At 51.5% G+C, this 22,374-nt stretch overlaps 1 protein-coding gene across 4 annotated transcripts; it reads left to right on the top strand.

Annotated features, from left to right (window-relative positions):
* The first annotated feature begins 558 nt into the window (after window positions 1–558).
* Window positions 559–21,466, top strand: LOC115385795 (amyloid-beta A4 protein-like). Of its 4 annotated transcripts, XM_030087871.1 has the most exons (18): window positions 559–714; window positions 10,000–10,167; window positions 11,776–11,905; window positions 11,988–12,100; window positions 12,195–12,385; window positions 12,537–12,856; window positions 13,108–13,275; window positions 14,739–14,872; window positions 15,189–15,263; window positions 15,461–15,619; window positions 16,820–16,948; window positions 17,036–17,135; window positions 17,476–17,688; window positions 17,823–17,876; window positions 19,400–19,491; window positions 19,899–20,045; window positions 20,290–20,399; window positions 20,434–21,466. In XM_030087871.1, the coding sequence occupies exons 1-17, from the start codon at window positions 655–657 to the stop codon at window positions 20,389–20,391; spliced, it is 2,355 nt and encodes a 784-aa protein (XP_029943731.1). In that variant the 5' UTR covers window positions 559–654; the 3' UTR covers window positions 20,392–20,399; window positions 20,434–21,466. The 4 variants fall into 4 exon arrangements, with proteins under 4 accessions (XP_029943731.1, XP_029943729.1, XP_029943732.1 ...); XM_030087869.1 differs by having other exon boundaries at window positions 16,820–17,135; XM_030087872.1 differs by lacking the exon at window positions 17,823–17,876.
* Window positions 21,467–22,374: the final 908 nt, after the last annotated feature.

The following is a 22,374-nucleotide window of genomic DNA, read 5'->3' on the forward strand; positions in this document are numbered from 1 at the left end:
TTAAGAGGAAGTCCCATCATGGAACATTAAAAAAAGTTCCTTTTGTTCCACAAAAATCTGCAAATAAATGAAGTTTAACTGTAATAGCAACACAGAAGTCTTGGAATTGGACACATAAAGCCACAGCACATTATTATAGTACAGAATACATTAAAAATGTTAATTATCACAAATGCAGCTGTGCTGAGTCCAGGTCTCTGAACCTCCAGGTGTCGAAGTGAGAAGTTATGAAAATTCATTTAAAAAGTGCAGTTTTGTGCAAATAGTCTGGTAAATATAACAGCAATAAGGGGCTTCTTTGTGTGATTAATTCGGGAGAAGCTAAACGTTCAAATCATGTTTGAGCGTAAAAAAATGCGCAAAGATGTGCCAAAAAATACGCAGAAGTGGAAATGTGTGCGCAGGAGAGATAGAGTGTGTGTGAGTGTGTGTGTGTGTGTTAATCCCAGTCGGCTGCGGTCAGGTGATCAGGCGCGGAGCAGCTGTGCAGCCTCGGTATCGCTCCTCATCAGACAACGGGAGTCACCGGCGGCGGACGCACACACACACACGCGCGCTCCGTTTTTTTTCCCCTCCGCACACACACACGCACACACACGCACGCAGAACACCGACACCCAGACGGCTGCAGGGGCGTCGTGACGGCGAGGCGACATGGGGGACCGAGTGGCTGTTCTGCTGCTGGCCGTGGCGGCCACGGCGCTGTCTGTCGAGGTAAGGAGAAAAGAGCGTTTTCCACCATATTGTCTCCACGCGTCAAGGCGGCGGGAACCGCGACCGGAAGCCGCGCCGCTGTCCTTTCAAAGTTGAGGCTCGGGCCGTTTTTTCGCTCCCCTTCTTGCATTTAATTTCATTTTAAATCGGTTAAATTCATTATTTTTTCCCCACAAGTACTCTTTTTAATTGCAACTAGCTCAAAATTCGATATAAAAGGATGTTATAGCTGTTTTAATTAATTTTTGTTGATTTGATTTGATAAGCGGTGGAGGGATGTTAATGTAATTACGCTGTAGCAACACTTCAAGGCTTATAAACATATATTTGTTATTTCTTCAGCAATTTAGTTTTTTTTTATTTTGTGTTTGTAGACCTTGTGCAGTATCGGCGATGCTGGCCGTGTCGTTTTATTTTTGAAGGACTCTGACCGGATGTGTGGTGTAACAACAAAGCAGCCTTGATCCTGCTGTGAGTCGTATTTGTAAACGAAACACTGATTTAGACGTTTTTTTCCCCCAAAACTACATGAACATTTAAGCAGAACTGGTCCTAATTTACACTTTAAATGTGTCGAAGGTGTAGATTTTGCGTTTCGAGGCTTTAAATCCTTATTTCCAGCGGTTTGCGATGCGCTGTTCTCCAGTGAAGCCCCCTTTATGTATTCATACGGACATATTTTATTCCCATTCGGGGATAATTTCCTGGTTAAACCACCATACATTGAAAGAAAAGCGTCCTGTCATTTTCCATATCCCCAGGGCTCTTTTTTTTCCTTTAAAGGGAGTGGGCGTGTTTTAGGAATTGGGAAAATAGCTCAATAAGATCCCTCTTTTCCTGGTTAATAAATCGCCGACTCTTCGATTTAACGCGCAAATGAGTGTTTTCGCGGTGGAATAAAGGAGGAGGATGTGCGGGTTTGGGTGTGAGAGCAGCTTTTTCCATCCCGGCGGGGAGGTGGAGGCAGAGGAGTAAGATGGCGGCGGTGCACTGCAGCATTTACCGAGGCTCGGAGGAAACCTGGACACCGACTGGATGTTCTCTCTCGCAGTGTCGCTTCCCCCCCAACACTCGTCCTTTTCCCACTTAGAATGTCACCAAAACAGACCCCGAGGCCACCGTGGCCCCGCCAAATCACCGCACGCCGCTATTTATCTGTCCACCAATTTCCCTTTGTGATAACAGGCTTCAGAAATGTCTATTTTTAACACGTCGTGGGCTTTTTTTATGTAACCTGGTGCCTAAATGTCAAGGCTTTGAGGAGCTGAAGTGCGTTTTGTTCCATTTCCACAGTGACAGTTCGGTTCCGCTTTTCTCTTTCTGGAAAATTCCCTGAACAGGTCATTCATGTTGGCTTTAAAGAGAGACTGCTGGGAAATGATTCCCAGAGTGGAATTCATGTCCTGGAAAAAATCACATTCCTGGAGCCGTCATTACTGTTTAACTCCAGCTGTGGCCTCAGAAAGTTGAAATTCTCAATTCTAATGCCACCTAGAACTATCGGACAGTGTCAGTTCTGGATAAATTCCCTCATACCATGTGATAAAGGTGAAACGAAGCTTGAGGTCGGTGCTGTTGAGGGCCGGATACGCTGTTGTTTTCTGTCGCGGGGAAGCGAACGAGGGTCGTGACATCTGGCTAGTTTAGCAGAAACCACCGTCGTGTTATGTGACGTGATGATAAATCTTGCCTTTTAAAGGTTTGTCCCCATTTTCATGTCAGTATTTGGCCGATTAGCGTATTATTATCCCTTTACTCCATTCCTATTAATATCTGGAATAGTAATACTAGCTATAGGAGCTCAAACTGAAGCCTGATATCCTTCCTTTATGTCTCTGTTTTATATTTTGTATGACATAAGTGCTGTTTCTGCCAAGTGCTCTCTTTTCCCTCGTGGTATCTTGGGGAGATAATCACTTGTCTGTTTTCCAGCAGCGACCGTTTGCTGTTATCTGTGGTATGTCTGGATGGAGGCTGGACATGATAACTCCATCAGTGCTGCCAGTTGGTGGCTGCCGTACTCCCTTTGTTGCAGGTGATTCAGCCCTTCGGCGTCGGGCTATTTAATGTGTTTTGGTAGGGATGGCATGTGGCAGCCGATCGTCATTGTTTACTTCCCTGTGATCAGCCAGCTTGGAACAAAGACTCGGCGCTGCTCATCAAGCAGAGCGTCACCTTTGTCGGCGGCCCTTTGCGGAGGGTCAGTCCGGACCGCCTTTGCTCTTTGTCGTTTGTTTATTTACGTTCTTTGAAACATCAGACGGCGAGGGAGATGATGAGCAATGGAAGGGGTGGATTGAAGATCCGCTGCTGTGCGTACGATTAAATCAGACTTAGCGAGGCCTTGATCTTGCCAGCCGTTCTCAGTCCGGTGAAACATTCTTACACACACACACACACACTCTGGAGGAAGCGGCTCTTCCTGGCGGGCCCGCCCTGTACACGCAGGCCGCCGTGTGGAGCGTGGGAGTTGGATGCCAGCCTTTGTGTGTTTGTAAATCCTTGGGAAATGGCTGTTGGATGGGTGCAGGCAGTCTGTTTGTGTGCACACTGCAGTCTTTCAGCCCGGGGCGCCGCGGCCCTCTTCCCTTATTAGCGAGCCTTAATGCCATTATGCCTGTTGGCACTGCCAGTGTTTCTCTCTGTGGCACCTTCCCCGCTGCTCACACTGCAGTTCCTCTCCTTTTGAAGGAGGAATCCACTTGACACTCATGTTACCTCCTCTTGCTTCCCGTCTTCGTCTCTCTTTTGCCGCCGTATTGTGCACGCTCACCTGCACTGCCTGTGCTGCTCTGGGTTCGTCATTAGCATTCTGCAGAGGGACGTCAGACAGTCCTCAGAGGATGAGTGTGAACTTTGTGCCGATCCCAGGCTTGAGAGCAGGAAAGCGGCGGTGGTTTGAGGTTTCCCCCGTCAGAAAACGGGGATGATGGTCGACCGTTGGAAAAGCTGCTGCTCTGATTGTGCGTTTTCTGTGTTTGAGCATATTTATCTGTCAAGACGAGCGGTGTTCTGTCACATCGTTACAGACTGGTTGAAGCCCAGTGTGAAGCTGGAGCCAAATCGAAGGAACAGATAAAGAATCGGACACGGCTGGAAGACGGTGACCGCCGTCTCCAGTAAAAAAATAATCAGCGAGGAGCATTATTACCTGCAGCGCTGCAAACGTCCGCTGCACCTGGGTGTAAATGTGTTCGATATTGTGAAATTACGCTTGGTAGTTGAGTGTTGATTCAAAATGGGACGTCTGATAGCTGCTTTTGTTTTTCTTTTCTGGAGACGGCCGGTTTGTTGCTGGGTCTTTGAAAGAGACCAGGAAACAGATGTCAGTCTCTGATGAAGTGAAGAACAGCCATTTAAAACAAAAAAAAAAACCACCCACTCTGCTGTGTTCACTGCATTGCATTAAAATGGAAATTAGACTTGCAGCCCCTGTGCTGTTCTGAAAATGACACCTTTTGAGTGACTTTTCACTACCTGGAATGAGCAGAAGACCTTTGAATGAGATCCTTTGCTTTGGTCATGGTGAGAATGTTCTTTCACATACCAAAATGTGGCTTGCAGCTCATTTTTTTGGGTTTTTCTTCCACTGCCACCGCTCACCGCCTTAATATTAGGCTGTCAGACGCCGCCCGTCTTCCCTCCTGTCAGAAATCCTGGATATTGACAGAAGTCAGGACAGCGTGTCCTCTTCGGAAAAAACAAGTGAGGAGACAGGAATCTGTGTCAGGCAGCTCTTGTTTTTCTTCCCTCGCCTCCTCTTTCTCCTCTCCGGCCTTTTATAATCCGAGCAGCACTGCCAAGAGCCGGCGATGAAAATTCCTTGTGGGAGACCCACATTGTCTGCCTCGCTTGTGTCAACAACAGTGACACTGCAGCGCTCCCAATTAATGCCCCCCCCCCCGCCATGTGCCCCTCTCCGCCTGTCTGTCCAGGAGAAAAGCATTCCTGACCTTTTCCGTGCCGTGGTTCCTGGTTGTCATGGTGAACGGGAACGACACGGCCGCCTGTCGGTGACGGATGACGATCAGCTGTTTGAGCTCCACGTCACTCGTCCTCCCCTCTGGTCTCCGGTCGGCCCTCGCTGCGTTTTTCGGCGCCGTCCCTTTCTTTTCATGGTATGGGAGGAATCCAGTAGCGCCGATTTCGAGCTGAAAGGTCGGCTTTGTGCGATCGGCGCGGGCCGACTGAATGGCGTGCTGCGGATGAACACGGGCCGATGGAGTGTGTGACGGCGTGGACAGAGCGCTGTTGATCCCACAGAGTGTGATTAGCAGGTCAGATCTGAATGAAGAATTACGAGTTTGGTTTCGCCTCTAATGAGGTTTTTGGGTTGATCTGGATTCAAAACATTTTTTGGCTGCATCAGGTCAGAATTGTTCTTTTTTCTGTGAAATTTAATTAAAAAATCAACAGTTTGTCCTATAAGTCTGGTCTTTTTGTGTTTGTCACCCATTCTTCTTCATGCCCGCCGTACAGTGAGCTCTGATAGGTCGAACACGTGCCGCCTCCCACCGTCCATACGAGGGTGAAACTCCCGCCGTTCACCGCCAACCCGCGGTCATTTCCGTCTTCAGCAGTGCGCCTCCGAGACGCTGCCTTCGTTCGGACGCTGCTGAGTAAGCAGCTGCTGGTTACAGAATCTGAATAATAAACTGAGAAACCAGCCGGACGGACCAATTACTCAGCAGCAGCTTTACACACACACACACACACACACTCACACACACACACACGCGCTGTGGCGCCGTGGCTCGCCAAGGCTCGGATCCTGCGGTGCCTTTGTGGTCGCCGGTCTACTTTGAGGCCAGCGGGACTCTGACCTTGCGGTCTGATCCCGTCCAGACCGCCGCGGTCTGAGCGGCGGCCAATCGGGACGAGTTTCCGTCCCGGATTCGGTCGGATGAGTCGGTGCGGATGTTCAGCGTTCGGATCTCGTGCTTCCGTCAATACTTGGAAAACTTGAGGCTCACAAAATGTTGTTTATTGCTGCAGTGTTGGCTTTTTTGGGGGGGTTGGTGCCACTAACTCGTTAACCCAGCATGGGCAGCAGAGCAGTCGAGATCCTGGAAATGCCGAGTCAGCAGAGAGATGCACACAAACCCAGTTCTTTAGTCGAGTCGGCAAAATTGGAATTAAACACATCCAGGAGTGGATGTGCTGCTGAAACAACCCAGAAACTAATGAGGGCGGTACCAAGTTCTCCCGAGCACGAGGGGAAGCATTCATCACAGCAGCAGTGTCGCTTCGCAAAGTCTGTAGGATGAAAAATGCTCCAATGCATGTTCCTGTGCCAAGATCCCAGCTGGCTGCAGGCAGGCTAGTCCCTCACACACACACACATTGAACTTTTGGTCACCAATTATCTGAAATGCATGCTTTAGTCCTGCAGGTCTTGTTGCGACCCGTGTGTTTGCGACCAGCTTCACGCCGTCGGCGGGAGATCCGCAGATCAGAGCGGCTTCTGGGTCCAGGGCCTCTTCAAGGCAGCAGCACGCCATCAATTGTAGATGACAAGCGCTCTCGCAGTCCAACTGTGAAATTGGAACACTTGTTTGAAATGCCAAGCTGTGTGTGTGTGTGTGTATGTGTGTGTGTGTGTGTGTGTGTGTGCGAGTGAGCGGCACAGATTTGCGTCACGAGGTGGACGAGTATCCTCGACCGTGCCGTCTATTTCTGGATCTGCTTCCTGTTTGGTCTCCATGATGAAGTCCTGTTTGCGCTTCCTGTGTTTGTACAGTGTGTGTGTGTTTGTGTGTGTGTGTGTGTGTGTGTGTGTGTGTGTGTGTGTCTGCGTCTTGTCATTGTGTGGGTCTTTCATTGTAAATGTGTGTGTGTGCCCGTATCTTTAGTGCACGTGTGTGTGTCTTTCATTAAGTGTGTGTATGTGTGTGTGTGTGTGTGTGTGTGTGTGTGTGTGTGTGTGTGTGTGTGTGTGTGTGTGTGTGTGTGTGTGTGCGCATGTGTGTGCCCTGCAAACTTAATGGACATCATCAAGGTGAAGGCCAGTTTACCCTGAGTGAGCAGGTTGTGACAGTGGCTTAACTATCACTTTTACTCTCTCACACACACACACACACACACACACACACACACACACACACACACACACACTCTTCGCTGATGAAATTCCCGCTCCCAGGTGACTCCGGTAATGGCGTTGCCTCAGGTTGCCGCGGCGGGGCGGCGGAGGGAGGTTATCACGGGCCGTTCCCCGGGGCGCCTGCAGCCTCCGTTTCCATGGCGACGATAGCTAAGGCGACGGAGAGTCCCTCCATCACGTCTAGACGAACGCGGCGGGCAGGAGTCGGCGCTGCTGGTGTGCTTTCGGTCTTTTTCGTTCTCCCGTTCCACACTTCTAATCGGATTCAAAGCAGATTTGTCTGAGATGATCATTCCTGAGGACGCCCTGGAGGCGGAGCTTAATCGCACCGAATACCGATGAAGATAATTGTTTCAGGGGAACTTTCTGGAGGAGACAGGGAAACGTTGGATTGCGTCAGCTCGACCTTTCAGGCCGGGGGGATCGATGTTCATTCAGGTCGGAATCGGGCGTGTTGATTAAAGAACAGCCTGAATGAACAGTCGGGTTTCATTACAGCCTGCCTCCCACAGCGGGGCGCCGTGGCCACGCCCCTTCTTTCTCTCTTTAACGTTGTCTCTTTGTAGGTCTTTTTGGGTTTCTCATCTGCAGTCTGTCCTTTCGGCTCCTGTTTCAGAAATAAAAGCATCCATGAGGAATAAAGGAGCTGAATGTGCTCTGAACATTTAACAGTGACCCGACTTGACTCTGTACAGGCCAGTTCTGGCCCACGGACCCTATGTTTGACGCCTGACATTACCTGAAACGTCGACTGTGTTTAACACCCAGGAGGAGGCCGGCTGCCCCTCCACTGCCGTGGGAATCTTCTGTCATGTCGCTCAGGCAGGAGCCACAGCCGTTACCCCCCTCCAGGCGACGTTATCCGTGGGGGGGGGGTGTACAGCAGCGACGCCCCCCCCCCCCCGTCGCCTCGTTAGCCGTGGTCACAGCCCAAGACGCCTGGAAGAGATGTGTGCCAGTGGAAGGAGGTGTGTGTGTGTGTGTGTGTGTGTGGAGCTCTTGCAACACATCTCACTCCCAGGGGAGCCCCACCCTCCTCCTCCTCCTCCCCCTTGGGGGATGAGAGCTGATCTGAAGCCCCCCCCCCCCCCAGCTCCCCATGGCAGGCCTGGGCCACACAGATAAGACGCTACAATTAATGGCACTGCAGGACCGGCGCCCACGGGGACACTTCAAAGATCGTGTGTGTGTGTGTGTGTGTGTGTGTGTGTGTGTGTGTGTGTGTGTGTGTGTGTGCGCTCCGCCGGAATACATTAAAGTGTGTGTCAGCCATGATGTGTGTGTGTGTGTGTGCAGCAAGCCACGCTGCTTCCCCTCCTGATGTAATGTCTGTCTTTGGTTTCGGTGCGGCGGCGTCCCGCGGTGTGTGTTCACACTCGGCGTCTCCCGCCGTGGCCAGGGTGTGTGTTCCACGTGGGTTGCGTCCGAGCGGCGTCTCGGTAGCGCCGGCTGGCGTCCTCCAGCGTCCTCGGGCTGGCGAACCGCTCCGTCCAATAGGAGCGCAGATCATCGCCGCCTCGTCTCTCCGCTGCAGTCACGTTGTGTGTTACTGCGTGACGTTATTAGATTTTCGGTTCGTGTTGGTTTTCTCCGCCTCGGGGATGAAATGAATTGGATTTCATCGTGAAAGGATTGCGCCTCCTGCAGCTCGTGGAGGGTTAATGCGGCTCGTTGAGTTTGGAGGAGTCGGGCCCACTCCCAGTTCTCGGTCCGGCGTGGAGCCGGCCTCCTCCTCCCAGACTATCGCACCAGATTGAGACCGAAGGGGGATGTTTCTGTGCCGGGCTAATCCCCGGCGCCCAGATTATCACCCTCCTCCCTCCCGGCGGGATCGCCGGCTGGCGGTGGACCGGAGCCCAGAGGGGAAGGAAGACGTCCAGACCCGGCCTGCAGCGGCCCTCCAGACTCCACGGGAGGCTTGCTTCAAACAGCCACGTCCTTCCTGCCTCTGAGACACCCAGCGCCCCCCCCCTCCTCCTCCTCCTCCGTCACTTTCCCTCCGTCCACTCCGACCGTCTGCCGGGGTTAAGTCGTCACGGTGGAAGGAGGGCCGGGGGGGATTTATTGACTCCAGCGCCGGCAGCCATGTGATGCTGCCCGGGGCGGGGGGGTGGTGAACTTTGAAAGGTGCAGACTTGACTCCCGGAAGTGAAAGCTGATCTCCTGAGCCCAGTGTGTGTGTGTGTGTGTGTGTGTGTGTGTGTGTGTGTTCTCGTATTTCTATCCTTGTTGGGGCCAAATGTCCCCACAAGGATAGCAAAACGTGGAACGACGTGCCTTGTGGGGACCTTTTTCCGGTCCTAAGTAGGAGAAACAGTGTTTTCTTGACCATGTTGTTGTTACTGAAAAAAGTAAAAGTGCAAAAACATTTCTTTAGGATTAGGCTTTGTTGTGGTGTGGGTTAGGGTTAGGGTAAGGGTCAGGGTTAGGGGCTAGACATGAATGGGAGTCAATGGAAGGTCTCCACAAGGATAGAAATACGAGACCGTGCGTGTGTGTGTGTGTGTGAGAGACACACACTGGGCAAATATTTGCCTTTTTACTCGGTAAAAATGTCAGTTCAGTAGAGAAACGCTTCACTGCTGAACCGACTCACATCGACGCCCCAAAACCCAAAAACAACCAGCTGCCGGTCTCTCAGAGCAGCGTCTGTTCGCCTGCCGGCGCCGTCAGAACCGGAACCAGATTAGAGAACGCACAATGCCCCCCCCCCCCTTCAGACAGCAGCACTTTAACCAGCACAATGCAGACATTCTCTCTGCCAAACAGTTAATGGAAATTAATACATTCATGCTGAACTTTCTCCACACACACACACACACACACGCACACACACACACACACACACACTCTCTCTCTGCTGCGCAGGACGTGGCTGAGGTGTTTGATGGCTTGTTGCTGGAGGTGATTTATTCCCGCTCAGGTATCGATTCCGCTCGCCCGCCACTTTAGCTTCGCTCTCGGCCGGTTTCCATCATTTCCAGGCCGGTGCGTCGGAGCAGGCTGCGGCGGGAGGAACGCCGCCGCGGCACGCAGGCCGCCGTTTCATCCGAGTCTGTCCCGACCCTCATCTCACTTTTCATCTCGCACGCTAATCTCCCCACCCCGGCCGTAAAATGTAATTGCGTCCGTCTTGCCGGAGCGCCGTGCATCTCATTGACTCTCCCCCCGTCTTCCTGCAGGTGCCGACAGATGTTTCCATGGGTCTGCTGGCGGAGCCCCAGGTGGCCATGTTCTGCGGTAAACTCAACATGCACATCAACGTGCAGAGCGGCAAGTGGGAGCCGGACCCGTCGGGCACCAAGAGCTGCATCGGCACCAAGGAGGGCATCCTGCAGTACTGCCAGGAGGTAAAGGCCCTCCGACCCCCACAGCGTCGTCTGCATGGAGGGCGACATTCCCCACAGTGTAGAAAAAAAACACACACACACCAATGTTTCTTTATTTTAACTTTTAAATACCTTGAAAAAAATACCAAATGTTCATTAATAATGACCCTTTTTTTAATAGTCTTTTTTAAAAATCTATATAAAAAAACTCTGCATGTTCAGACGTAAACCAGTGCGGTGTGAAGCGCTCTGGGCTCTGCTGAAGCAGTGAAGAAAGATTAGACCATTTATTCAGTTTAAAGCTGAAAATATTTCGATAGTTTTATGTTTTTTTTATGGTTTATATACGTAAATCAAGTTTTTGACACATTCAATCTTGTGAAATATGTTATATTTATTTGTCTATCTTAAGTCTTTAAGAAAATGTTTAAAAATGTGTTTAAAAGAACTACAGAGCAAACAAAAAAAGCTAAATTTTCAGATATTTTTGTTTAATCTTCCAAATAGTCACTTTTTTTACTTATTAAACCTTAGATAACTAAATGAAGATTTATATTTTCTAACAGCTTTAAAGCTAAAAAAAACTAAACTACTTTAAAATAACAAGTAGTACTTAAATAATTGTTGCTATTAAATACTGAATATTGATTTAATTTTCTGTAATGTTAGACGTCTTAATCCTTGGAATACTGTACTCCCATGACACTGTTCTGATATCTTTTAACAGAAAATGCACAACATTGGATTTTCCAGGATAGTAATTAAAAATGTTATTACTGTTTTTATATATATATGTAAAACAGCAGTAGGCCTTCATTTGCACTCGTATTGTCTATTTTGGTCAAAAAAAGTTCATTAGATATATATTTCTGTGCATATAGCTGAGTCCTAACAGTAAGTGTGGTAAAAAATGATTTCATAAACTTTGACTCTTAAACACATAGAGTGTAGTTTTGGAGGCTTGATCACAGAGGGGCGGGGCCTGGATCTGAATCCTGGGACAAGGCGTCCCCCTGAACCCCCCCCCTCCCACCAGAAGGCCTGCCCCACTTTTTAAAAGCGGCTGCCATACATCACCTTGCCGTTGTGCAGCAGTGCAGACGGATCAGGATCCAGTCATTAGCTGCCTTACTCGTTGAGCCAGAGCAATTGGATTCTAAGTGGGAGGGTGTGCGGTGGGGGGGCGGGGATTAGCGCCGGATGGAGGAGGCGGTGAGGAGTGGAGCGCTGCGATCGGAGGCCACGGGGCGTTGATTGGTCCAAAACCGCCGATTGTCCGTCAGTTCAAGAGAAGTCAAAGCAGCTCCTGTGGAAGTTTACACTCGCTGGGGTTGGTAGTTCGAAAACTTTCAGATTGAAGTGCAGAGCAGAGTCTGCCGTGAGTGGGATCCACTCACAGCGAGCAGATTTGGTTTTAGTCCACAAAATCCCCAATTTGGCAAGACGGCACGCAGCCGAAACTCTGCTCCGTCAACAAGCTGCTTAAGTCCATGTGACTTCGCCGCCGCCAGCTGGTAATTAGGCGGCGCGAAGCTAACGCAAGCTAAATGCGTCCGCGGCGCGTGCCGACGGCCGGCGCCCGTGCCAAACGGGCGTGTGGAAGAGAACGACGCGTCTCCGTGTGCGCAGGTGTACCCGGAGCTGCAGATCACCAACGTGGTGGAGGCCAACCAGCCAATCAGCATCCAGAACTGGTGCAAGAAGGGCCGCAAGCAGTGCCGCAGCCACATGCACATCGTGGTGCCGTACCGCTGCCTGGGTGAGTGCGCCGCCGCCGCCCGCCGCCGTTTCCCCGAGCCCGGCGCTCAGCCGTACCGAAGCCTCCGTGCTCTGTGCCGCAGTGGGAGAGTTCGTGAGCGACGCCCTGCTGGTGCCCGACAAGTGCAAGTTCCTCCACCAGGAGCGCATGGACCAGTGCGAGAGCCACCTGCACTGGCACACCGTGGCCAAGGAGGTGAGCGACCGCCGCCGCCGCGCTCGCACCCCGCCGCTCGCCCGATCCTTCTCAGGACCGGGTTTGAGTTTTGCGTCTCTCCGGTCCCCCGCAGTCCTGCGGCGATCGCACCATGAACCTCCACGACTACGGCATGCTGCTGCCGTGCGGCATCGACCGCTTCCGCGGCGTGGAGTTCGTGTGCTGCCCCGCCGAGGCGGAGCGCGACGCCGACAGCGCCGAGCAGGACGCCGACGACTCCGACGTGTGGTGGGGGGGCGCGGAGGCCGACTACTCCGACAACAGGTACGGCGAGGCGGCCGGCCCTCGAGGAGCGTCCGTCCTTCCTCTCGTCCTGCTCATCCTCTTCCTCGCTGCCATATTTCCTTCCCCCGTTTGCCCCGGCCGTCTCCATATGTCCCGCCCCCCCCCCCCCCTTTACCTCCTCGTGTCACAGCATGGTGCGGGAGCCGGAGCCAGCGGAGCAGCAAGAGGAAGCCAAACCATCTGTGATCCAGGAGGAGGAGGAGGAGGAGGAGGCGGTGGCGGAGGAGGATGACGAGGAGGAAGAAGAGGACGACGTGCTGGACAACGACCAGGACGGCGACGGCGAGGAGGACGAGGAGGTCGCCGGGGAGGAGGAGGAGGAAGAGGAGGACGAGGACGACGACGACATCATCGACGCGCTGGACGACGGCGACGACGAGCCCGCCACCAGCGTCGCCATGACGACCACCACCACCACCACCACCGAGTCGGTGGAGGAAGTCGTTCGGGGTAAGCAACACGGGGTCTGCGGGCCGAAACGAGGCCGCCAGAGGGTCCGATCCGGCCCAGGATCCATAAACCGACACATAAACTGTTATTTTTATTTGATAATCAGCGTTTTCAGGTTCCTGTGGAGGAAAAGTTTCCACTGTTTTCCTCCAGTCGGACCGCTTTTATGACCCCGTTGATCATGATGAGACACCCGGAACGTGTGTGTGTATGACGTGTGTGTGTGTGTGTGTGTGTGTGTGTTCTCCAAGACGTGTGCTGGGCCAGTGCGGAGACCGGTCCGTGCCGGGCCATGCTGCCCCGCTGGTACTTTGACCGCGCCGACGGCCGCTGCGCCCGGTTTATCTACGGCGGCTGCGGAGGCAACAGGAATAACTTTGAGTCAGAGGAGTACTGCATGTCGGTCTGCAGCAGCGTCAGTAAGTCCCGCCCCCCGCGGCCCGCCGGCCGCCGCCATCGCCTCGCCGCTGCTGATTAACCGCTTGGTGTGCTTCACTTCCTCTCACACTTCCTGCACTGTAGATATTTAATAATCCTCTATGGCTTCTTCTTCTGATCAGACTTTATCTGTGAAAGCAGCTTCTCTTCACTCTGACTCGCTGCACCACCTAGTGGTGGAAGCTGGAATCACCCGGTGGTGTTTTCTCCATTCCGTAGTTTTTTTTCCAGGATATTTTAAACACATCGTAGCTTCGAGCTTCGAGCTCTGGCGATGTGCGTCGTGAGGACTGAACCCCTCCAGTGTTTTCTGTTGCTCGGCTGCCGACGGCGTCCGATGAAATCAGCTGATTGATTCATTCGGACGGGGAACCGCCCTTCCGTGGGATTAAAAAGATGTGAAGTCCTCCTCCAGAGGTGGCGGTCGGGAAACTCTCATCGATACGACATTACACGCTGTGAGAGCGCAGCCTCCGGCCGATCGCCCCGCCGTGATTGATTATCGGCGCTATCGCTGAAACCGGCCGTGATTGCGGTCGTTACTTTCTCCGCTTTGACGTGTCGAGCCGTCGGGGACACTTTATGAGGGAGGAACGGTTTAGTCGAAGGCGTTTGTGTGACTGGAAGCAGCAGCTTTAAGCTTCTGACGCTGATTTCAGTCAAGTCTGATGACCTTGCTTGATATGTGTGTGTCTGTGTCTGTGTGTGTGTGTGTGTGTCTGTGTGTGTGTGTGTGTGTGTGTGTGTGTGTGTGTGTGTGTGTGTCCCTGCAGTAAAATGCAGTCGTCCTCTACCCGTCTGCGTGTGTTTTGATCTAACTTTATCGACGGCGTTTGTGTTTAAGTGCCACATCGTAGCTGCGTGAGTAGTTTGGGAGCCGAGAAAACACTGCAGTGTCTTCTGACACACACACACACACACACACACACACACACACACACACACAGGAAAACGCTTTGTGCTAATGCAGCAGTCAGGCTGCTGTCCGGTTCGGGCTGCACGTGTTTCCGGTTGGCCCCGCCCCCCTGCCGGCTCGCGGCGGGAGACGCCCCTCCCCTGTCCGACCTTCACGCTGCCGCCTCCGAGCCTCTCGTCGGGGAAAGATGATCGACTCCCCACTTGGTAAATCCCACTTTCACGCAGTATCAGCCCGAGTCGTTCCCGCCGGCGGCGAGCCGGCCGCCGCCTCTCCCGCGGCTCTGCTGTGGGCGGCTCGGCGGGGAGCTGGATCAGGCTGTAGATGGAGTTATATAAAGCGGCGTGTTGGCGGGCGGGCGGGTGGGGGCGGGGTCTGCGGGTCATCTGAGGCTTTTGGGTGGGTGCTGGCGTCCAGCTCCGGCTGCTTTGTGTTTTCTCACACTAACCCTATTAACCCACTTCGGACGGTTTTGTCCCAGATCCGCCGGACAAAGCCCCCTCACCTCCTGCGCTCCGTCTCTTGCAGTCCCCACGGCCACGCCCAGCTCCCCCGACGCCGTGGACCACTACCTGGAGACGCCGGCCGACGAGAACGAGCACGCCTACTTCCAGAAGGCCAAGGAGAGCCTGGAGGCCAAGCACCGCGACCGGATGTCCCAGGTGCCGACCGGCTCTCGCCGGGTCCTTCAGTCTGAACCGGTCGCTCCCGCCGAGCCGTTTCCCACTTTAATTATGTTCTTTAATCAAGCGGCCCGCTCTGAGGCGGGCAGCCAGATGGTCGGCGGCAAAGTCACAGTGTTCGAAGCTCCAGACGAGCCGACGGCCGCTTCGGTCTTTTATTCTGGGGGGGGGTGGAGGAGCTGCAGGCCGGTCAGGCCGCCGGCGGAGGCCCGGAGGGACTCAAAGAAACCAGAATCAGGAAGTAGGAGTAGCTTGAAAACGGCGGTCTGGGTGACGGATGACTCTCCTCCATCAGGTGATGAGGGAGTGGGAGGAGGCCGAGCGAGAAGCCAAGACTCTTCCACGTGCCGACAAGAAGGCCGTCATCCAGGTGAGAAACCACACACACACACACACACACACACACACACACACACGCAGCTCTTAGAACATGTAGAGCACAGGCGGAACACGTGGAGCAGGCGTTAGCGGCGTCGCTCAGACATCATCCGACACTTTGTTAAAAACACCTCCGTGAATCAGCTGCTTGTCTGCTGTGTGTGTGTGTGTGTGTGTGTGTGCGCGCAGCGTTTCCAGGAGAAGGTGGAGGCTCTGGAGCAGGAGGCGGCCAGCGAGCGCCAGCAGCTGGTGGAGACGCACATGGCCCGGGTGGAGGCGCTGCTCAACGACCGGCGCCGCCTGGCTCTGGAGAGCTACCTGACGGCGCTGCAGCAGGACCCGCCCCGGGTAACACACACACACACACACACACACACATACACACACACGCTCGGTCTGATGCTGTGTTTGCTTCTCTGGTGACATTTTTATGAGTAACGAGAACAACCGACCTGCATGTGTTGTCATTAGGCCTTTCTGCATGTGTGGGTGTGTGTGTGTGTGTGTGTGTGTGTGTATTTATATCAGCGTTGAGCATGAGGCCGGCGGGCTGCGGCGTCCGGGGGAGACACGCTAGGAAGGATTTAACAGCTTAACACAGGAAAACACAGCTGGCGTTTCACACGTTAGCAGCATGGAGATCGTCTCCGAACAGAAATGGAAGAAGAGCGAGCTCCATTTACAGATTAGACTCAAGTTTGAATTACAGATTCTTTTTCTGGGACTCCTCTTTGATCTAATCATGCTAAAAAAAAATATATATATTTTCTACTATTGAGAGATTTTTAGACTCATTCCAAAGCACAAAACTCAGAATTCACAAAAAAAAAAACTTGCGTTTTTCTGCTAAATTGCAATTGTACAGACTTAAGGGAGATTTGAGAAATAAAAACATGTTAGAAATCCTAGAAAAGGAGCTAAAAAATGTAAAAATAGTAAGAAATTGAGTAAAGGTTGCAGGGATTTTGCATAAATTGTCTTCTTCCTGCCCTTTCAATTCGTGCGAACGCTGGTTTGGCGTGAGTCCTGCCTGGAAAGAAAGGCGGAAAACGTTCACAAATGAAGACTTCTTCAGTATAAATCCAGCTGTGTTTCTCTCTTAGTAAAAGTGTAAATAACAGTTTGACGGGCTCGTTTTAATCAAACTGAGAGTTGCTGCAGTCTCTGCTTAATATAAAAACGGCCTCCGACGTCTCCGGATGAGAGGATGTTCCTCTGGCAGCGCTGTGGGAAGACTCTCCTTTTTCACTGCGTCTCCATTTAAATGGCTGAATGAACATTAAAAATGGTCGTTTTCGGTGATTTTTGCACTGCAGATCATGTTTTTCATCACTGCCTCTTCACAATAAAAAGTCAAAACTCTTTTATTCCCCAGAAATGTCTGGGCTGAACATTTCTGGACGTCTTCATCGTCTGTTTTGGGAGAATTTGTGCGTTTCGGCTGCAGAACTGAAACCGGTAACCGGAGCTCTCTCTCTCTCTCTCTCTCTCTCTCTCTCTCTCTCTCTCTCTCGCTCTCTCGCTCTCTCTGCTGACTTCGCCCGGCAGCCTCGTCACGTCTTCAGCCTCCTGAAGAAGTACGTCCGCGCCGAGCAGAAGGACCGGCAGCACACCCTCAAGCACTTCGAGCACGTCCGCATGGTGGACCCCAAGAAGGCGGCGCAGATCAGACCCCAGGTGCCGGCGGGGAGGGGGAGGGGGAGGGGGAGGGGCCTCGCCTCGCCTCGCCTCCAGAGCTCTGACCCGGTCCGGTCTGCTCCGCAGGTCCTGACCCACCTGCGCGTCATCGAGGAGCGCATGAACCAGTCTCTGGGCCTGCTCTACAAGGTGCCCGGCGTGGCCGACGACATCCAGGACCAAGTCGGTGAGTCTCCGTCTGCCCGGATGTGATTAAATCTGAGAGATTCGGCGCTCCAAATTCCAGCCCCACTTTTTTTTTTTTTTTTCAATTCGATAAGAACATTTGGCCTAATTCTGCAGTTCAGAGTCAAATGAAACTGTTTTCAGGGAAGATAAATCCCTCCCCCCACCCCCGTCGCCCTGCTCACTGGAGTTCATGCGTCACGCGTCCATCTGTGACTCTGTCTGCACCAAACATGCACAAAACACACAACACAACACACACAAACAAACCAGCATGAAGCTTGTGTGTGTTGGAGTGAATATTTATGTTTGAATGAAGCGATGCCCCCCCCCCCTGGCAGAGCTCCTGCAGAGGGAGCAGGCCGAGATGGCCCAGCAGCTGGCCAACCTGCAGACGGACGTGCGGGTGAGCTACGGGAACGACGCCCTGATGCCCGACCAGGAGCTGGGAGACGGCCAGAGCGACCTGCTGCCCCCGGAGGACGGCCTGGGCCTGGGGGGCGTCGACTTCATCCACCCCGAGAGCTTCAACCAGCCCAACACCGAGAACCAGGGTAACCCAGTCACTGAGTCACCAGCGGGCCAACATGTCCGCCGCGGTCCGTCTTGCTGGGTATTTGAAGATGAAATGGGCCTCTGTGTGTGTGTGTGTGTGTGTGTGTGTGTGTGTGTGTGTTTTGTGCTCCAGTGGAGCTGGTGGACTCTCGCCCCAGCCTTGACAGAGGAATTCCCACACGGCCAGGTTGGTTCTTCTCAAATTACACGTTTTCAGAGGTGGTAATAAAACTCTGCTTCCTTCATAGAAAGTCGGAGATTTACAAATTCTGAACATCCTGCACCGTTGGCAGAGGCGGAGCGTGGGTCTCAGCACAGAGGGGGCGGAGCATTCTCAAAGGGCCCTTATGATAGTGATTCTACCGTTCAAACATGCTGCCATCAAACAACACACTAACGCTCACTTTCATAGAGCCAAGCAAACCTCTATGCCTCAGAACGCAGAACAAAGTCACAAACCTGTTCTGAAGAACAAACACACACACACACACACACATACAAACACACACACACACACAAATGCAGCCTGACAGCTGTCGATCTCGGAGCGTCCGCTGTCCATGGTGCTGAAAAATCCGATAAAAACTCACTGACTAAATCTGTACCATCTTTGATACAGCTGAAATATGAAATGAACACAGCTGGTCTAAAATTACACAGTCTATTCAGATAGATATAGACACAGCTAGCTATATGTTTTGGAATTCACGTATATTAGAAAAAAAATAGACTCGGTGGTCTCTTATAGCTCTTATAGCTTATAGCTATTGCTAGCGGCTAGCATAGTGTTTAGCATACTGTTTAAGTTCCCTCCAAAGAGTTCAGATCAAGTGCAAAAGAAAAAACTCCTTCATGCCACACAGCCAATCAGCTGGCTTACAGCTCTGATGCGTTCAAGGACAGTCGTAATGTAAGAATTGCACACACTGCACATTTTATTATAATAATTTATTTACGAGTAAATGTGAACACATCACATGAAACGGGGCCCTATGACCTTGTGGGCCCTGGGGCCACCGCCTCCTCGCCCCCACTCTGGCTCCGCTACAGACTGTTGGTTTAAACAGGAGTGGTCCAAGGATCGAGCCCTGAGGAACGCCGCATGTTGATCAGTTCTTCTTTTTTTGGATAAAGTACACCAAAGGCGATGCAAAGCTCCTGAACTCTGAATTGCTTACAGCCGACAGTGACTGCTTTAACTGTTTCTTCCTAAATTCCTCCAAAAATATAATGAAGGAGCGAAGTTTACGTCACATTTGTCTTGAAATGTCCCAAACCTTTAAAACCCGTCACATCTCTAATGTGTCCAGACATTACGGTAAAGCTGCGGAGCCTGCTGTGATCTTCAGCTCCCAGAGTTTTATGAACTACTTGTTTAATTTTCTTTTGAAAAATATACAGTAAATTGTTTAAGCTTGCTTTTTGTCACTTCTTTAATTACATCTCAAAGTCGCTCATTTATTAGTCGATCCTGTTTTAACAAGTAAGACCGTGTGTTTAGCGTGAACTGCTGATGATGTTTTTGTCCCGGATGTAAAATTGAGAAACAGAAGTGGTCCAAGGATCGATCCCTGAGGAACGCCACATGTTGATCAGTGTTGATGGGAGCAGAATCTGTCTGATCGGGATGAAACTCCCATCAGGCCAGATGTTTCTGCCACCGCTCTGCCTCAGCCTCCGTCACACTGTGCTTTTCCTCGTCTCCGTCAGTGACCGGGATGAAGATGGACGCCGTCCCCGAGCTGCGGATGGAGACGGAGGACAGACAGAGCGCCGAGTACGAAGTCCACCACCAGAAACTGGTAAAGGCTCGACGTGAAGCGCGATCATGTTCCCGCGGCGTTAATCTCATCCCGCTCGCTGTAATCCCGCCTCAACCCCTCCGTCCAGATCCACACACCTGACTCCGCTCACCTTTAATCCACTAATCCCCGCATTTCTCACTCATTCATTTACCGCGCGCCCCTCAATCAGCTTAGTGCTCCCGTTCCGCTCGTGGCAGCCTCCGGCCGCCACTGCTTTGGGTTTTTTTTTTTTCCCTTTAAATGAAGCTGAGTCATCCTGCATCAGCGCCGCCGCCTGCTGGGAATTATTCCCTCCTTCGTTGGGCGGCGCTGGTTTTTCCCCGCCGGATTTCGCCGCCTTGCGGTCAGAAAGACAGGAAGTGGAGCTCGCGCTCACGCCTCACCCGACCCGCCGTCTCCCGCAGGTCTTCTTCGCCGAGGACGTGGGCTCCAACAAGGGCGCCATCATCGGGCTGATGGTGGGAGGCGTCGTCATAGCAACCGTGATCGTTATCACCCTGGTGATGCTGAGGAAGAAGCAGTACACCTCCATCCACCACGGAGTGATCGAGGTGAGGAGCGGCTGATGTGCATGTGCACGTGTGTGTGTGTGTGTGTGTGTGTGTGTGTGTGTGTGTGTGTGTTCGTTTCTGCTGTAATGAGCCTCAGTCCTCATTTGTTGTTTAATTAAAAAATACTTGACAATTGACTGAAAATGTTTCCGGTATCTCTCTAAATATAAATCGTGTTTCCGTTTCTGCCCTTCTCACCCCCTCCCCCACCCCCTCCCTCCACCGCCACCCCCGCCGCCTCCAGGTGGACGCCGCCGTCACCCCCGAGGAGCGCCACCTCTCCAAGATGCAGCAGAACGGCTACGAGAACCCCACCTACAAGTTCTTTGAGCAGATGCAGAACTGAGGAGATTGCCTCTCTCTCTCTCTCTGTCTCTCTCTCTCTCTCTCTCACACACACACACACTCACACACACTCAAACATCTCGCCCCTCCCCCCTCCCCCTCCCTTGACCCAGCTGTAGCCAGGGGTTTCTTTCTTTTCCTCGCCTGGGCCGAGCCGGTTTGCACCACGTTCGTTCACTTTACTGGAGCACGGCGTCTTATCGATTGATTAGTTCTTTTATTTTGAAGTCGCCGCTCCGTCTGGGCCTGCTGACGTATGACAGAAAGGAGAAAAAATAAAAAGAAGAAGAAGAAGAAAGGAGGCCCGCCCAGCGCGTTAGCTCCTTCTTTTCTGTGTTTTCTGGGGAAGAAGCAGGTTCTCTCCACACTGAGTCAGGGCCAGTGTTTCGGTGGCTTTCTATTTATTTCCCCCGGTCGTCTTCAGGTGTGTGTAGGCCGACCGGACCGCTGACGGGCGCATGTTTGACCCCGGGCCTCATTTACTAAAACCGGTTGCATGCCGAATCCACCGCATCCCCCATTCGTTTCCGTTCTAGACTGAAAAAAAAATAGGCAACGTGATTTCTTCTGAATGAGGCCCAGCGTTTCCCCGCCTGCTGCACCACTGCTGCACAGTCAGTCCACACTGGAGCCCCCCCCCCCCCCACATCCTTTTTATTTTATCTGCATTTTTACAACAGCTGGGCTGTGTTAAGTCACACGAAGCTCTCCAAGGCTGAATATGTAGTAATTATGTATTCCGAATGAGCTGTTTTTAATTTTTTTTTCTCTCTCTTTATGGTTTTGTTTTTCAAAAAAGTTCAAGAAAACGGAGAAAAAAAAAAAAAGTTCAACTGATGTAAAGTCCCTTTTTTTAAAAATTACGTGTAATGTTCCTGAAGTAATGCTGAAGTCTTAGCTGTTCCTGTGTAGTGCATGACGGGATTTGGAAAAAGAAAAACACACCGACAAAAAAAAAAAAAAAAAGAAGAAGAAGAAAAACCCAACGGAAGGAGACGTCGACGCTGCTCTCTCTCGAAGATCCTTTCTCACATTATAGATTGTCATTCTAGCAAGATTGTACATTTAGTATCTCTCTCGTGATCACGTGACTTCAAACGATGAAAAATATATATAAATCTAGATGAACGGGCTCTGCTTTGATATCATGTACAAACACATATAAGATCTGTGATTTTCTTTCTTTTTTGGCATTTCAAGTGTGTTCCTCTTTAATTTTTCTGATTTTTTTTCTTTTTTTTTTTTTAACCCTGCTGTTTTCCTTGAAGCTTCATCTCGGTTTGTAAATGATCCTCATGCACTTAAGAAAAAAAAAAAAAACGATGTTATGTTGATAAATCCTCAGAAATCGCTCCCTGCTGTGTTTCTCTCTGGTTCCGTTCATGTCGCTGTGTTGTTCGGCTGAAGCGGAGGGACGGTGGCGGTTTTGGAAGTGTGGGGCAGCAAAGATCAAACCCACGGCGTGTTTTAAAGTCGCTTTATTGAGTTTTTATTTAGTTTTATTAAAAACATCAACAGATGCAGAAGAACTGAGCTGGAAAGTGATTGAAATTGATGTTTTGTGGGGAAATCTTTGCGTCGGTTCGCACTGAAATGCAGAAGAGTTGATTCGGTGATGCTTCTCGTGTTTGTTCATCTCATAAAGGTTGGATTATCAGGATTTTTTTTTTTTTGCTCCCACACTTTGAAAACCTGCAGATTATCTGTGTCATTTCCAGTCTGGTGTTTTGTCATCCGGCTCTGAGGAGGAAGAGGAGGAGGAGGAGGAGGAGGAGAGGAAATGACTTGCAGTTATGGATGAATAGACAGCCAGGCAGTCAGTCTGTATATATAATGGATTTCCACTCCTCCTCTTCCTCCTCCTCCTCTTCCTCTGGTGGCGTGCAGAGGGCGGTAGAGTAGAAGAGGAAGCAGTATTTTCTTTCTCTTTTCTTTTTCTTTCTCTCTCTCTGTGTGGTTCTTCTGTTTTCCACTGTGTAATATT

This window comes from Salarias fasciatus, unplaced genomic scaffold, assembly GCF_902148845.1.
Source record: "Salarias fasciatus unplaced genomic scaffold, fSalaFa1.1, whole genome shotgun sequence".
NCBI lineage: Eukaryota > Metazoa > Chordata > Actinopteri > Blenniiformes > Blenniidae > Salarias > Salarias fasciatus.